The 17,734-nt window shown below is 36.0% G+C and overlaps 1 protein-coding gene across 2 annotated transcripts in view; it reads right to left on the bottom strand.

Moving 5' to 3' along the window:
• Positions 1 to 17,734, bottom strand: part of MTTP (microsomal triglyceride transfer protein) — a 58,524-nt gene that overhangs the window by 32,858 nt on the left and 7,932 nt on the right. For both annotated transcript variants that reach the window (XM_011969357.1, XM_011969358.1), the window contains 4 exons: positions 15,132 to 15,293; positions 8,328 to 8,515; positions 6,905 to 7,048; positions 1,037 to 1,144 (listed from right to left, as the gene is read on the bottom strand). In XM_011969357.1, coding sequence (XP_011824747.1) covers positions 1,037 to 1,144; positions 6,905 to 7,048; positions 8,328 to 8,515; positions 15,132 to 15,192 — 501 coding nt within the window. In that variant the 5' untranslated portion in view covers positions 15,193 to 15,293. The remainder of the gene's footprint in view (positions 1 to 1,036; positions 1,145 to 6,904; positions 7,049 to 8,327; positions 8,516 to 15,131; positions 15,294 to 17,734) is intronic.

Genomic DNA, 17,734 nt, shown 5'->3' with positions numbered 1-17,734 from the left:
AAAAAAAAAAAAAAAAAAAAGAAATTCTTAAAATCCTGTGGGACTAACTCAAATCATCATTAGTTACACATCATTAGTTTGAATTTAGGCAAATGTATCTCAATACAGATTCTGTCTAGCTTCTCTGAGCTTTCTCCTGGGGCCTCTGCCAGCATCACAGAGGCAGAGGTCTCTTTTCTAGCAAGCTAACCAACATTCTTTTGGTCCAACCCTACCATCAGATTTTTCACCCACTCATGGGCTGGTTGAATTCAGTCTAAGAAACTTGGACTCCAGTCTTGACCCCAGGTATGATACTGGAAGGTCCACCTAACTTCTCTAGTTTCTTCTTTTGCAAAATGAACAGTGTTGGTACAGACGAGTGGTTCCCCACCTTGACAAGGCATCCAAATAATCCACAAAGACTGTTAAAATACAGATATTTGGCCAAGCGTGGTGGCTCATGCCTGTAATCCCAGCATTTTGGGAGGCCAAGGTGAGCAGATCATCTGAGGTCAGGAGTTCAAGACCAGCCTGGCCAACATGGTGAAACCCCGTCTCTACTAAAAATACAAGCTGGGCATGGTGGTACATGCCTGTAATCCCAGCTGCTTGGGAAGTTGAGGCAGGAGAATCACTTGAACCTGGGAGGCAGAGGTTGCAGTGAGCTGAGATTGCGCCATTGCACTCCAGCCTGGGCCACAGAGTGAGATTCCATCTCAAAAAACAAACAAACAAACAAACAAACAAAAAACAGATATTCAGTCCTCCCTGATCTACTGAATCAGAATCTCTGGGATGAATATAGGGAATCTATATTTGTAACAAGCCCCTCCATGGTACAGTGGTGCACAGTGACGTCTGGGAACCACTGGAATGATCCCCACGACGTTCCTTTAGTGTAAATAATTCTAATTCTCTAGGTAAACAAGACTTCATTACACAACTCACCTTTTCTGAGCATTATCTTAGTAGTAACTCTTCTACTTAAATTGTATAAGTAGAAATCCTTACAAACTTATTGAGATGCTGAATCCTTAATAATATTTGTAAGTACCTCATTGGTGGTTCCAGAGCTTAACTGTGTCTGAAATAGGCTAGCCAGGCCTCTTTTGATATTTTCTATGGCCACTGGCTCATTTTGATATGAGTAGAACTCTTTGACCTGGTGGAGAGAGGGGAACAGAACACAAATGAAGCAAAAATGAATAATTTATCAGATTTAGTTAAATAAGTGTCAGACAAAGTCAGATGCTTACCTGTATTAATCCTGGGAGAAAGAGATCTGACACTCCAAATCTGGAATTTCGTTTTTGTGAAAAGAAGCTATTTAAAATCTCTGAGACCATCAGAATGTGAAGTTTAGAGAGACTGATAGTGAAGGCTCTTGCATGATGGGCACAGCATTGGGCAAGAGCACTGATATAAGCTGGGAGCCTCATGAAAACAAGGGTGGCCCAAGGGAAGAGAAATGAACATTCTGTTTGAACATGTCAGCATGTTCTCTACCTGTAATGGTACTTGAAACAAAAAATAACTGAAGTTTAAAATAACAGCAAATAAAAAAGTCCTTGGCCGAAAATGGCAATCACTACCTTTGAGATTCCTGAGATGGCACAGCCTCTATGGGCATCACAAGGCCCCAGGCGTGGCCATAATACCCATGGTCAACATTTCACAGGGGCAATGTTCTTCATCTTCCAGAGTATTTATGTTGGTATTGGGTAAATGTGTACCTATATATACACACACATATATATATACACATACATAAGGCTGGGAAATTTGAGGTTGAGATTGCTACTGCTCCATAACCTGCCCCAGGCACTGCTTTGAGGTTCCCATCAGAAGACAGAGAAAGGAGGTTGAAATGAGGAGGGTGACTATGATTTGGCAGGAATAGTAAGCCACTTAGCTTTGTTTTATCATCTTTGATATCTATAGGCACAGAGATGATAACAGTGTCTTTTGCCATTTTGATAATTTAATGTTGAAGAAACAAGGATAAAAGTACAAAGCGAATTTAATGGAAAGCAGCTTGTTGGTTTTCATCCCGTAGACTTGATACACATCACACAATTTAGAAATAGAGGATAGATACGTGTTCCCTGTAAAAATTCCCAAGGTCCATGAAAATTACAGTTGAGCATTTCTACCAGAAATATCCTGAATGCCTTCCTAGTACTCTTTAAAACCAACCAGTTTCTAAAGTAAAACATAAAGCTCAATAACTATGCAATGAATCCAAATAATACCAAGCTCAGTAATTTAGCCTACATAAAGACTCTCTTGTGCCTTAGAAGAAGAGAATATTTTTCCTGAATTATCCAAACAAGTGTCTCAAATCTCTATTTTTACTTCCTACATATACTCTGCCTAGTGATGGATTTACTAGGTACTTTATCTGGCAATCAGTTTTAGTCATTAGACTGGCCTAACCTATAAATGTTGGAATAGTGTTTGTCCAACTTAGAAAGAAACTGGAATAATGACCTCAGTGTCTGAAAATTCACAGTATCATATTCTCAAACAAATCACTGGCAATATCTCAGACCCAAGCCTGAGTTTCTGAAGTTCTATTTTGTAAACTGTATCTCCTTCCTTTAATAATCACAATGTAATTTCCTTTTCAAATATTTGGAAGTGTATCTCCAGATATCATGACTATTAGAAGTTCATAACTAGATTACCCCAAAATAGTCAAAAAGTGTTCACTCAGTGGCAATACACACATGTCTATATGGCCCATGTCTTTTTGGTATGAACCATAAACACTTTAGAAAGCAAGATCTCCTAAGTGGGAAAAACAAAAGCATTGTCACCACTGTGTCATTTTCCTTCCAGGCTACAAAATGTACCTGAACTATTTTTAAAGTTTTACCTAGAAGGTAAGGAAACCCAGTTCTTGGATTTAATCTTTGGACTATGCATAAGATTAAGTGCTTATCTGTTATTGACTCACTGCTGTGGACCAAGTTTTGATTTTGATCTCTGGATCCCTTAGAAAATGGTGTTAGAGCCTTTTTTTCCCTCCTGGCAGGCTGAATGATAGCTATAAACTGTGAGACACAAAGAAAAAAGTTTTTTTCATCCTTTCTATTAGTTTTTATTGCTTCCCCAGAACTAGAAAAATGAACATATTTCTTTTTCTTTTATATGACTGCTACTTCTAGGGCCTAAATTCTTTTTCTTTAGTGCAGACTGATGAGATCCAAAGTGAAGATAGTACTGATATCCACACCAGCTAAATGTCAAAACTGTTAGAATTGAGCTGCCTTGTAATCATTTAAAAAATAATAATATGAAGTCAGAATTTTGCAGTTCAAGCCACATGGCTGTCACAGCAATAATCTTAAATTTATTATTTCACAACAGGAACTGAGTAAGTTTTATTATACTCAGGCCATAAAGTTGATTACTTCATTCAGCATTGAAATTAGTTCTGAACATCCAACAGCACAGGGCTCTTATCTAAATTCACAGTACTCAGAGCTTCCAAAGAGCAGCAGCAGGTACGACCTGGTTACAAACGAAGTCTTTAATCCAAGGAAACCACACCTAGAGGGAGACTGGGTAAAATGGCTGGGAAGGCAGTGCAGTGCCTCTTCCAGCCAAATATGAGGGGCCAATTTCCTCTTGAAATAGGTAGTCATCATTCATATTGTTTTTTTCTTAGGAAGACAATGCCTTTCTCCACACCTTCCTTTATATATCTTTTAAAAATAAGAGGAGACTAAATTCTATTAAGTGGCCAAACAATCAAAATAATAAAAAGAATCCCAGCAAACAAAGATTAGTAATTTTATATTTGATATCTATCTAAGACAGAGCACGGCTAGGAAATGACACATTGGAGAACAAACATGTAAAGGAATATATAACAAATTTCAGAAGGACTTTCAAGGTGTCACATTTCTTGTGGCAGTTCAGTGTGTGTACAAGAGCCATGCTGATTTAGAGAACAAATCAATGCCTGGAAACAATACAAAATAAAGGCCCAATTCAGCAGCCACGTGGTTAATTTAATCAACACAAAGCCAAAACCAGAAATGGAAATCTGGTAATTATCCAGTTAATTGGATTAGCCTTTCAGGCCAAAAAAAGAATCCATAGTATAACTTGAGGCATCTTTCACTCATCAGCGTTAATCAACTTAATCAGATTACTGTCACGTTTCCAACTCGATGATTTGTAGACAAAACTAGAGTCATGCCCACTTATGTAGGGAAGATGAGTGGGCATAAAAAAAAGATGTGCAATGAATATGTATCTAAGTATTTTAATGGACTCTCTTTTAAAATGTAAACATGAGACCCTCATATGGGAAAGGGAGAGAGGGGGAGGTCTGGAAGGACAAAAGTTACATGCTGATGAGCATCCTTGAAATCACAGAAACTTCAGGGAGCACAACTTAATTTGAGCCTATGGTAGAAAATGCTCTCTAAGAAAGTAGCCCGTCTGCAGTTTACTCTGCCTGTCCATAATTTCTCTCATAGTAAACTGAAATGATAATTTAAGTAATGATCTTTCTGATACTGATTTGGCCAAAACTTCCTGTTGGCTTCTTAGTCTTCATTGTTTTTTCCAACAAATACTTTATTATATATTTGAAAGATATGATGATGTACTTTAACCTGTGGTTACAGTAAATCATCGCAAATCATAGCTCCTCTAGAATTAGCCCACTGCGTTACTAAAATAATGATGTGGCAGTTCCATCCTAGCCTTTGAACAGTGAGGGTACTGAGTCCTTTCATGTGTGTAGCAGAAGACTTTGTACTCAGCTGCTACCAAAGGAGCTATAAAATGATTGGTTGTCATTAAGATTATAAATGCAAATAATATCTATGAACTCAAGTGTCTTGCCACATTGGAAGCTCAGAGAAGAAAATAACAATATTTCATGTTGTTAACAAAGTTGAGCCATAAGAAAATCAAATAAGTCAACTGATCTCATGATGTAAATAAGGAACACTGCAAGTCAACCAAAGAAGCAGGCATTTCTCCAAATACTTTCCAGCTGGAAGACAGTAGACATAAAAGTTTGAGCATAGACTCTATTTCAAATCCCAACTCCACCGCCTGCCAGTTGTATGACCATAGGCAAATTTCTTAACCTTTCTTAACTTTGGTTCCTCAACTATCACAAGAGGTTGATAAGGCAGCCCTTACTGCTCAGGGCCATTACAAGAATAAAAGAGACAATTCGTGTAATGCCTTTAGTCAGCACCTAGCACACAGTAAGTGCTTAGTTTGTCTTAGCTATTATAAAGTAAACAATAAGTAAAACCTTTATCAAAGTTCAATTCAGTTGAGCCCTATATAATCTTATTTGTTTATCCTTTATTTTAGAAGTATCTATATTCAGTCCCCCCTATGAGCAAGGTGCTGAATAGACAAAGATACAACTCTGCCCATGAGAAACTTACTCTGAATGTGGAGAGCCAAGACATAAAAAGAGAATGACAATACACTGTGATAAATGCTTTGATAGAAATAGGCCCAGAGGTTTGGAAAGATGTTGGAGAAAGCTTCATAAAAATATGCAGTGCAAGGCATAATTCTGGGTGCTTTGGGGAAGGAGGGAGTGGAAGGGCATGGATGTGAGGGGAGAGGCTGAAATACAAAGAGGAATTGGATTTTTTTCTATCCAAGATCCATAATCTAGCAATGAACACAAATGATGAAAAAGAAAGTGATAAGGGTCATGAGTGAGCTGCAAAGTGCTAAGAGTATTCTAAAGAGTGATGGTTATTTCCAGCTGGCTGGAAGGGTGTGAAATTTATGACAGAAATGGCATGTGAGCAGTCAGAAACATGGGAAGTATTTTGACAAGTGGAGAAGGAAGAGAAAGCATTCTTAAAGATAGTGATTCATACTTAGTTGTAGGAGAGGTGAAAATACAAGATTTCTTCTTGTGAGCTCCTTTTTAGAACTTCATACAAAAATGTGCATCATGATTAGCAATATACATATATGAAATGTCCAAAGTATTTGTTTTCAAATACTTTAGTTGAAAATAAATAAAGTATTACTTTATCAGTATATAAAGATCAGTTTATCTTTGAATTTAGAAAGTGAAATTTTAGAGATGTATGGAGTTATAAGTCTAATGTTCCCTTTCTGTTTTCCTGCTTTTGTTCCTAAAACTGAGCTCTCATCTTTAGACACATTTTTATGTATGTCAGCACACTATCTGTAACTTTCATAAACACACATATGTAATGCCTAATAATTAACTGATCACAATTGTTTCTCAATTCCAAATTTATTAAGACCATTTTAAGTGACTAGACTCAAGTCGTAAGTAATGCACACTTATAGAATTTTTAAAACAGAATTTCAAATAGATATTATAAAGTGTTCAATCATTATTTTAATATACAAAATGCTTTTCCATGTCATAGTTTTAAAATAATTTCTAAAGGCTTTAAAAAACTCTACTTTAGACTTGTCATACCCTTTTAAAAGCTTTAACCTTGTACTTTAGCCAAATATTGATAATCTCATAACAAATCAATATTACTAATCTAAGTTGGATCATTTCAGTCTCATAATTTGTCTTCTTTCCTGAATTTATCCAATGATGCTTTGATGACTTCCTTTGTTACATTATGTTTGTAATCCCTTATAATTTGATAAGAAAATTACCTTTTAATAATGCCTTTCATCAATAAATAAATACTTGATTCTACTATAAAGATTTTCAGAAAAATAGGAAACAAATTGGCTAGTAAATGTAAGGGAACTCGGGGCATTGATTTAGTTTAGAAACATTTAATTTACAACCTCAGTTCTTTAGTTCTTGAAGAAATTCCATTTCCATAAAAGTAGTTATAATGTGATTACCTCAAAATAGTATCTGCTGAAGGGAAGAAAAATATGAAGTTGGAGAAGAAGATGTGGAACCTAAACGCCCTTTTACCTTTCCATGGATTAGATGAAGGAGCACAGGTCTTTGCAGAGCTTCCAAGTTTTCCTTTCCCATGATTTTAAGTGGACTTTTTCCTTTGAAGATGCTTTTCTCTCCTCTCTGCTGATTCACATTTTCAACATTTACATCCTTCATCTGGAGTAACAGAAAGAAACCTGTTTAAAAAAAACTTCCTATGTCTGTCTTCATCAGAGTCTCTCTGCAAATAAAATGGTAAAGAAACAGACAGAGTTGGCCACAATTTCTTCTGTCATTTTCAGTTCATGATTTACAGGACCTTGCCACTCACTTTAAAAGAATGGAGAAGGTATTTAAAAACTAGGTTTTTTAATAAGGTAAAAATAGCAATACTTAAAGAACTCTGTGACTTTAGGCTTAAAATAACTATCACTTGAATATGATTCTTTCCTATCGTTGCCCCTTTTCATTTGTTTTGTGTGGTTTCTGTCTGCCTGATCACTTCACTTTCTTTACCACTTGTTGGAAAGGACCCCCGCCCCCTTCTACCTCATCTGTGTAAATAACAATAAAGCTGAATTACTGAATAAGGAGGAATATAATGTTTTCTGGAGAATAGTTTACTGTTGTATTGAGAAATGGCTCAGAGAGATGGATGATGATGCTTTGATCCAACTTGGAAAACACAACAGCAATTAGAGACATCCAAAGAAGCAAATATCACTTGTAAATGGATTGCTATGACACCTCATTATAAAGGACACCAGCAACTACTTGTTCCAAATACTTTGTCCTGTGTGCCTGTTTCACACCAAGATGCAGAATAATAACTGACTTTACTCAAGGAATCTATTATCTTTAGGTTCTTGAGAAGCAAATAAGGGAATCACCATATATTACCATTGGAAAAGTCCCCAGAGACCATCTAATTTGGCCTCCCTCTTCAACACATAAATCTAAACCATTTTAACTGACCAAACACTGTTATTCGGGGGAGTACTTGGTTTCTTCCTCAGGAAGAACACAGACTGGGTTTACTCTCTCTTCAGTAATTCTACCTGTTGTATCAAGGAATGTAGGAACCTCCTAACTGATCTCCTCTTGAGTTAGTGGTCTAAATCATTTTCCATACAAAATGGATTATTGACCCTTCTCTCCGAGAACATTTTGAAAAGACTCTAGTATAATGTCCCTATTAACATGATCTATAGAATCGAACACCATACTCTGGTTGTTTACCAGTATATACCTTCTGTTGTCTGTTTCAACAATTTGGAAAGATCAGTTCACTTTTCATCAGCAAAACCTTTAAATATGTAGAATTGCTTATTTTAGTGATAGATAACAAACTAAATGGATGTATAACCAAGAACCCAAAACAAGTGCTGTCAAATGGTAGACTTCTCAAAAACTTCTGACATCTAATCTTTGCATTTATCTGGTAGAAAATGCCCACCGTGATTTGGATCAGTTGGTCATCATCACCATCAGGATTCCTCCACAATAAGGCCACATCCACGTTGGAGGAAATGCGGTAGCCCACGCTGTCTTGCAGTTTTCCTTTGCCCCGATCAAGAAGAACTTCAGTGGAGTACGTGAGCTTGTACAGCCGGTCATTATTTAATGAGAGACCAGTTGTGTGACCTGCATAAAGATAATGACACAAATCAAGTTTTCATTGTAAGGGAACATGCTGTCTCACCATCAGTGCATCTCTCTACCACAGTGGGGCTCAGGAAGCTTGGTAAATATTCGCTGATTGAAACATGGTTCTACTTTGTCTGCTGAAATCTTTGACTTGTAAAATATAGATAAACAAACAAAAAACAAACAAAGAAGTTCCCATTTCAGAGAACTTTAGTTTGTATTCCTAATCAATTATCAGCTAGTGCCATGGTTGAACTATAGATATTTTGTTGTTTTGTTTAAATGCCATTGTATTTCTCTTAATTATATGAATATGATTTCAAGTAGATGACCCATCAATAATTGGTTTATAAATGTAATATGAACCATTTGTAATTAACATATTATTTAAATGCAAGCAGATCAATTCCAAAGTAATTTTAGCGGTTAGAAGGAAGTTCTTTAATTTGGATATTTTTGATATTTAAGAAACATCTCTTCAGTGCAATTTACTCTATTAATGTAATTAGCAAACTTTTAGTACAAAGGTACATTTCAAGGCTGTACATATGTAACTTTAAATTAGCTGTGCCCAAATAAAATAATGTCTTACTATATGAAGTCTTAGTACAGGCTTAAACTTGGCATGGCTTAATTTAAAAAGATCAAATAGTATACAAATCTGTACTGTGATCCAAGAAAACTGATATATGAATGCGTTCACACAGTATCCAATTCAGTTTACCTAACCAAAAGAAATGCCAAGGAGCAAGTCTTTTCCCAGAGATGACTTAAAATGAATGGTCACATAAAGTGTTTTTCTTCTGTGTATTTTCTATCTATGGTTCTCAGGAGATAGTTAAAAAAGACTTCAGTTTACCTTATTCCTCAATGCTAAAGGGGTTTCATTGCCCGGTTTACTATAATAGGAAACCATACTCTTTTTTTCTCTCAGGAAATATACATATGGGGAGAGGTACAGGAAAGGGGTTTGGGGTGACTAGACCAAAGCAAAGCAGTCGAGAAAGGTGATAGCAAAAACTACTTTGCAATGCCAAAAAATTAAGAAAACCTCTGAAAAGGACTTACCCACCTACACAGTAACAATCTGTTCACTGTCTCCTCTATCTATGACAGCACATACTTGCCCAGAGGAAATAGTGGTCAAAAATCCATCATCTGCATGTTATATGTATTAACTTATTTAATCCTCACAAAAATCTAATGAGATAGGCACTATTATTAGTCTCATTTTATAGATGAAGAGACTGAGGGGACACAGAAACAATATAATTTACCTAAGGTCGCTCATCATAGAGATGATTTTTTTTTTTTTTTTTTTTTTTTTTTTTTTTTGAGACAGAGTCTTGCTCTGTCAGCCAGGTTGGAGCACAGTGGCATGATTTCGGTTCACTGCAACCTCCATCTACCGGGCTCAAGCAATTCTCCTGCCTCAGCCTAGCCTCCTGGGTAGCTGGGATTACAAGTTACAAGGCATATGCCACCACACCCAGCTAATTTTTGTATTTTTAGTAGAGATAGGGTTTCACAATGTTAGCCAGGCTGGTCTCAAACTCCTGACCTCAGGTAATCCACCCATCTCGGCCTCCCAAAGTGCTGGGATTATAGATGCACGTCTGGCTGGAGACATGATTTTAATCCAGGCTGTCTGTCTGTAAAGATTATGCTCTTACCTATACTATATATCTCTAAAACTTTAGGTTGCATTATTTTCCATTCCTAGGTAGTGAGCTAGAAATTTATTCATTCATTCAACTAGAATATAGTGAGTACCTGTTGAACAGTAAGTACTTTTTAAGGCTCTGGGACTACACCAGTTAACAAGCAGAGAAAGGCAGAGAAAGTTTCTTCTTGTTTTCTTTACTTTTTTTTTTTTTTTTTTCCGAGACAGGGTCTCACTCTGTCACCCAGGCTGGAGTGCAGTTGTGTGATCTCGGCTCACTGCAACCTTCATCTCCAGGCTCAAGTGATCCTCCCGTCTCAGTCTTCTGAGTAGTTGGGACCACAGACTCATGCCACTAAGTCCAGTTAATTTTTATATTTTGTAGAGATAGGGTTTTGCCTTGTTGACCAGGCTGGTCTTGAACTTCTGAGCTCAAGCAATCCGCCCACTTCACCCTCCCAAAGTGCTGGGATTACAGGTGTGAGCCATCGCACCCGGTCAGGAGACAAAGTTTCTACCCTCATGGAGTTTACATTTAAATGCGATGGAGAAGGGCAATTAAAAAGAATGAGTACATAAGCAAGTTATATAGTATGTTAGAAGTGCTCATGAAGAAAACTGAAGCAGGAAAGGGAATGGAGGTGCTGAGAGAAAAACCTCTGTGGAAAGGTGACATTTTGGACAAAGGTTTTTGGTGAGCCACATGGATATCTGTGGGAAGGGTACCCCCCTCCCCCAACTCCTATCCTTTCTACCCCTTCCCCTCACAGAGGAAACAGCAAGTGCAAAGGCCCCGAGGAGGGCTCCTGCAGGTGTAGTGAAGGAAGAGCAAAGAGCAGGGAGACCAAAGAGGCTGGAAATTAGTAAGTAAAAGACACAGTGAAGGAGATGAGGTCAAGGAGGTACCTATGGGTGGCAGAAAGATTTGGGGAGTTTGAGTGAGGTGGGACGCTGTCATAGAGTTTTGGGTAGTGAAATTACATAATCTGTCAAACCTTCAAAGAAAAGGGACAAGGATTTTCATAGGAATCAAGAAGAGCCAGGAGAAGGAAGTATGAAAGGATCTAAATGTGTATACACAAAACCAAGCTGTGTCCAAGCACCAAGTCCGGCAGAAACTGAGGTGTGAGATACAGAAGGCAAAGAGAGTCAGGAAAAACCTTGAAGCGGATGAAGGCTGGGATTCCCTCTTATCTCTATCTCTTCTGCATTTTAACTGGGGACTCTATAGCAGGTTCAAATACTGGCTTTCTGGTTAGGAAAAATATTTTGGTCAGGAGGCCTTCTTTTTATGACACCTATCAAATTCCACATAGGGCATAAAGGAAATACATGTTGTCTTATCTAATCCTCAGAGCAATTCTTAAAAGTAAGCATTGTGTGACAGCAGATAGAAGCTGACTGCAAGTTCAACCCAATATAGCAAATATAATGCAGATTTGAAGTCTAAATTTACCGAAATCCAAGTTTTGTGGATTATATTAAGATGTCTTCTGGTTAAAATAACTATGAAATATTTGTAGGAAGGTAACCTTTCTTAAATTCCAAAGCTTTCCAAGCTATTATGTTATTCACTTTTTTTCTTACCTCACTTTACTGGCCATATAATAAATCAATTTTTTGACTATGACTTGGAAAAGATAAAGCACAGGAAAGAATGGGCCTTTTATTCCTCCAAACTGTTTCTTACCTCTTTCAACAGGAGAAAAAGCCTAAAATGGTTCAAATAATTTGGACTGTGCTAGAGTGTTATCCTTCTTATACTTTCCTTTTTGATCAGTATTTCTCTGTTTACTTTTTGCAGAGTTCTGGCAACATTGGGCATTGGGGCATGTCCAATTTATATTGTTGACTTAATTCCTTTTGTAGGATATTGCTCTTCAGAGTATGTATAATAATATTTTTTGATAACTGTTGTTAGATAAAACCAAAACAGAAATTAGTATTAGCCAAAAAGTCAGAACCTCTTTAATTTGACCTTCAAGTGCATTTAGAATTTTTAAGTAACTTAAAAGCAACAAAACTGTTAGTTTTGAATCTTCAAGAAATATTTTTTATATACTCCTCTGTCAGATTTATATGAGTACAATAACTGATAATTGGCTTAGTCAAGAAGATAAAGCAAACATAAGTTAATGGTGAGGTTTGAAGAGATGTACAATGATGATAAGGGTGATAGGTAATGGCATTTATGAACCCAACAGAAAACTAAAGGGTCAGAAGTTAAGGAGAATGAAGGGTAAGAACAAAAAAGAACTGGAAGATGATTAATAAAAATGGACTAAAAAGTAAGGGTGGGGTGAAGGATTGAGAGAAAGACTGGAAATGCAGGAAGTATACAGGTTTAAAGGTGATGAAATTAAATAGGTAAAAATACTTTATAAGGAAAACCCAGAGAATGCACTGAAAATAGTCCAATCATTACAAAGTATAACTAAGAAAAAGTAGGGAAAACTTAAGTCTTTGGAAAGTTCACACAGCAAATCATATAGATGTGCTCTTGTATCCTAATCCTAACACCCTCTTCAGATTCCAATCTGCCATTCAATTTCCTTCCTTCCTTCCTTCCTTCCTTCCTTCCTTCCTTCCTTTCTCTCTCTCTCTCTCTTTTTTTTTTTTTTTTTGGTTGAAACAGAGTTTCGCTCTTGTTGCCCAGGCTGGACTGCAATGGCGTGATCTCGACTCACTGCAACCTCCACCTCCCAGGTTCAAGTGATCCTCCTGCCTCAGCCTCCTGAGTAGCTGGGATTACAGGCATGCACTACTATGCCTGGCTAATTTTGTATGTTTAGTAGAGACAGAGTTTCTCCATGTTGGTCAGGCTGGTCTCGAACTCCCAACCTCAGGTGATCCACCCACCTTGGCCTCCCAAAGTGCTGGGATTACAGGCATGAGCCACCACACTCAGCCTCAATTTTCTTTAGATTCTAACCTTCCCTCAACATCCACCCAGATCTGAGGATTTACTAAAGTTGCATTGGTAATTTAGAGATGAGTTTTGAGGCAATGAGGCATGAGATCCTCAAATTTTAAATGGACTGATTTTAAGGTAAACTCTTCACGAGTTGTTTGCTAACTAATGTCAGTTGTTAAAAGGGCAAAGAATCTATAATTAAATCATGGTACTATAATGCAAAAAGTTATTCCATCTAGGTAAAGAAGCTCTCAAGTCATGCACTTTTAATTTATGAAATCAGCATAAGCAACGTACCATGATGCTAATGAAGCTTAAGCTCTCTTGCCCAGGATCCTTCCAAAGACTGCAGAAGAGGACCCTAGCAATGTATCCACATGCCATCTCTTTTTGAGCAACCTTTGCAATAGTAAGATATTTTTGTAATCTTTTCTCAAAAGTGGCCCCTAAATTATATGTTTCAAGCTTTAAAAATCTAGATTTACTACTAAGCTTGTACACAATAAACTGTAGCTACAGCTACCTATAATATTCTAAACCACATTTTCTCATTTATGCTGTTTCCCAATAGTCATTGTCTAGTGTATGTGTACATTTAAATCTTTTGTAAGTACATTTGAAAACATGAGGTCACCCAATTAACTAGTTTATAAAATGGGAAAAGAAGAGAAGTTCATGATAAGTACCATGTCTCATTTATTTTTCTCAAAATACTTATGGTATTAGGTTTGATACTATGGTATTTAAATCACACATATTTTGACTACTCAACAGTTTATTTGGCAGACAAAATAGTAAGTTCTCTATATAACAACTCTCAGTCAGATACAATTTACAAATCTTTTTCTCATTAAAAAATTTCTTTTGTCCAAGTAAGAACTGTATGTTTAAAGAGTAAACATTTAGAAATTGGTGAAAATATTTTCTTTAGTTCAAGAACCTACAGTGTGATTTGCTTAGGTGAATTGGTTTAAATTTAGCCCTCTATTGCTCCAATAATGAAGATTAGGTTTTTTTCCTCATGTGGAAATTTTCTAAACAAAAGTCCTGAGGCAAACTTTACTTTAATACCAAAAGCTACATTTATCCACAACAGGTTTTAGAAGTTTATAAGTGAATTGTTTTCTATCAATTACTTAGAGTACATGGTTTTAAAATTGGTCCCTATAATGCTAAGCTGTTTGATCAATTGGTTTTAACAGTGTGTCTTCTTAAGAAACAAAAGAGTATTCATTGTACATAATGCAGCATTTGGAAATCCAATGTTTATAATCTAGCTGATTTGAAACAAGATTCTGTATTAATACATTTCGCAACAGTTTTATGAAACCATTGCTCATAAAATGTTTTATCTCTTGCCTTTTCAATGGTATTAATGCATACGTATTTTTAAAATTAATTTCATCTTAAAATATAAACTGTAAGCAGCAACATTATTTTTCCAAAAGTAATGTCTTATTTCTTAAATCTGTATCAGGAAATTTAATTTTCATTAATTCACTATGAATTCTATCATTTTTGAATTATAACAGAATTAAATACATGCTGTGCCATTTCATTCATAATTCTTTGGCAAATCAAATGCCTTTTTCATTGGGTCTAATTCTTCTTGAGGTCACATTGCTAAGCAACTAGAAGAAAATTTAAGAACTGGGTTTTAAAAAAAATCTTCATTTACAATTCAAATGAAGGAGCTGCATTCAGTGTGACCAACAGCAGCAGGTAACAATAGCGGGTATCTTTTTTCCTTCTTTTAAAAACAGACCATGAATGAGAAATTAAAGCAAGAACACACTGGTCTGAGGAACTGAACCTAAGAGAAATCTCTGTTTTCTTAATGTTTGTAGGGATTTGAATTTGGTTTTCATTTCAATTCAACCATGCTTTCACAAACATTCCAAAGTTACATGATTTTGAAGATACTTTAGTTAGAAACTCTTTCACTATTCACTCATACAAACACACACACACGCACGTATCCGCCTCCCACCCCAAAGATTGAAATTAAAGTTTAGCAAAAGGCAACACAAACTTACCTTTAACAGAAGCTGAATATGAAGAAATGAAGCAGAGAAAAAGCACAGCAAGGAGAATCATATTGACCAGCGACCCTCAACTGCATCCAGTGCCCAGCTAGGAGTCACTGAGAAGTAGGCTTTTTCAATGGCAGCCAGTGAGGGAGTGACCCTCTTCAGAACCTGCAACAATCATGTTTATCTTTGGGGAAAGGTCAGACTCCAAACTCCAAAACCACGACCTAAGTTCACTGAAGGGCTCACTATTAATGATTAAACGTAGGTGGGCTGCAGTTTTCAGTCCCTCACTCTTTTTAATTTTTTTTGCCCAATGAGGAAACTTTAAATGTTTTCACTTTTGAGAGCTAAACCAAACCAGTATACCATCCTATAAATGCAGAGACACTGAGGGACGTTCCAAGAAAAAAACTGGTGGTGATACTTTCTGCTTAATATATAACCATCACTATGCCTGTTATAGTAACTGCCTATATTCACATTACAATACTATGTGGGAAGGTAGTAAGGATTCTCAAACTCAGCTAAACCTAACCAAATTTTAATATTTCTTGTATGGACATCTTTGAATTTTTATACTATTTGTATGCTATTATAAAAAATTCACACTGAATTTTAGGATTTATATTTAAACTGTTAAGTCATACCACCACCAATCACTTCAAAATAATGTTAAAGTAGATAGAACTTTCATGAAACACAGATGATCATCCTTATGTGTGAAACTGTATGAGGTCTGAGCAAATCAGCATTGTCTGTCGTTAGCACACTAGCAAGCCAATTGAGTATTTCATAGTAGACCTCTATTTGTGTCTGTGACAAGACACATTTGTCTGAGTCTCCAAACTGGTTGGATGCAGTCCTGTCCTTTCTGAATCCCATTTCTAGGAAGAGATTAAGAGGGGGAATTCCAGCTCTTAGTTCTTTTGCTACAGACTATTAATTAGAAAACTTCTGTAGAATTAAAGTAAATACCCTAGTATGGCTGAGGCCATACTAACTGAATCAATCCTTGTCCCTGGAAACTCCCATGAGAGAGACCTGCTATGAACAAAACCTACTAAAATGAGGTGGCTTAGGCAGTATGTGAGAATGTTTTGGCAAAGTAGGGAAAAATGTGCTAGTGAAGGGCTATCTGAATGTATTTTAAAATATTTATGGCCATATTTTCATATAAAATGAATTCTTGAGTCTACCCTGGTCACTCTCAAAACCCTTTTCTCAAACCCTAACCTTGAGATTAAATCTTCCAGACAATCCAGGTAAAAGATAGTAGACTTGATAGGGACACAATGAAATTTAAAATTTTAAAATCTATGAAGTTAAGCATATTTCCTCTTGAATAATATCTTTATATAAAGATCGAAATATGAAAATTGTCCTTCTATTGATAATAGAATTTCATCTGCTATCACAATTTTGTATAAAAAAATATAGCTATAGTAGCAAGCAAAAATAAATTGTTTGGTTGGAAATATCACCTTCAAGTTATAAATACAAAGTTTTCCTGGAGTTAAACAGAAAAGTAGCTTTGTTAAAGAAATGTAAGTTTTTATGAATAATAGGGATTACGAATATAAGGTAATGTGAAAGTGCTTTACTTTCCATTTGAATAGATTTCTACTGTTTGCCACAATTTCTGTAATACATACATAGGGATATAAAGCCATTATAATCACTTGAACTTTATTTACATATTTATTTAAATTAAAAGCTAGTTTGTATCGTATTTGATTGTATGAAATCTGTCCTTACATATTTTCATTTGAGGCTCACAGTTGCAAGACCTTTAATGTTTGTGGTTAGACTATGTGGTGCATGATACGTGTCCTTCGGGTAAAGTACTATTCGTTGTCAAGTGTTTTCCAGAGTCCAACCAATAAAAGATATATCACTATTGCCTAACAAACTAAATTCTGTTTCATTTGAGCATTTGATTTCCACTAGAAAGCTCCTATGAGTCACTGTTTTAAGTAGTCATTTCAACATAAGATGTTCAAATAAGGCTGCTTCTGCTGGTTATAAATAACATCATCTTATAAAATATAAACTTACAACATTTTCTTTTTATAAGGACAATTTAGAAAAGACTTCTTGAGATTGTTTCATTACAGATGAAATAAGAATGCCAAAGCCTTTCCAAATTCAGTGAACTCTGTGTATCGAAGAAGTATTCTCTTCTGTCACTCTGTTGATCAAGCACAGCAAACACTGTGCAAGTATTTGAGCACTACCTCCTAAAACTCACCAGCTATTTTACATAACATGTGAAGCAGGGCAGAAGCAAAGCACAATAAGAAAAAAAACAAGAGCTGCCATCTGTGGAACAATTACATACATTGTTAATCACCTTACATTGTTATAGGAATCCTTACAACAGTCATTTGGCATATTAGATAAATGCATCTCAGATTAATTTACTGAAGTGATTTTAGGACTATAGAAAAATAAACCTTGAAACCTAGACTCAAGTATTCCTCTTTGCTTAAAAAACATTACAGGTGGTAAGTGAGAAAAAAATTGATTTCTTACAGATGACATGCAATTATTAATTGGGACTGTCTTCATAATAAGTCATCACAATTTTGTATGAAAACTAACAGAGC

The sequence above is a fragment of the Mandrillus leucophaeus genome, unplaced genomic scaffold, assembly GCF_000951045.1.
Source record: "Mandrillus leucophaeus isolate KB7577 unplaced genomic scaffold, Mleu.le_1.0 Scaffold887, whole genome shotgun sequence".
Classification (NCBI taxonomy): Eukaryota; Metazoa; Chordata; class Mammalia; order Primates; family Cercopithecidae; genus Mandrillus; species Mandrillus leucophaeus.
The sequence above is the reverse complement of the archived record's forward strand: the minus strand, read 5'-3'. Positions and strand labels throughout refer to the sequence as shown.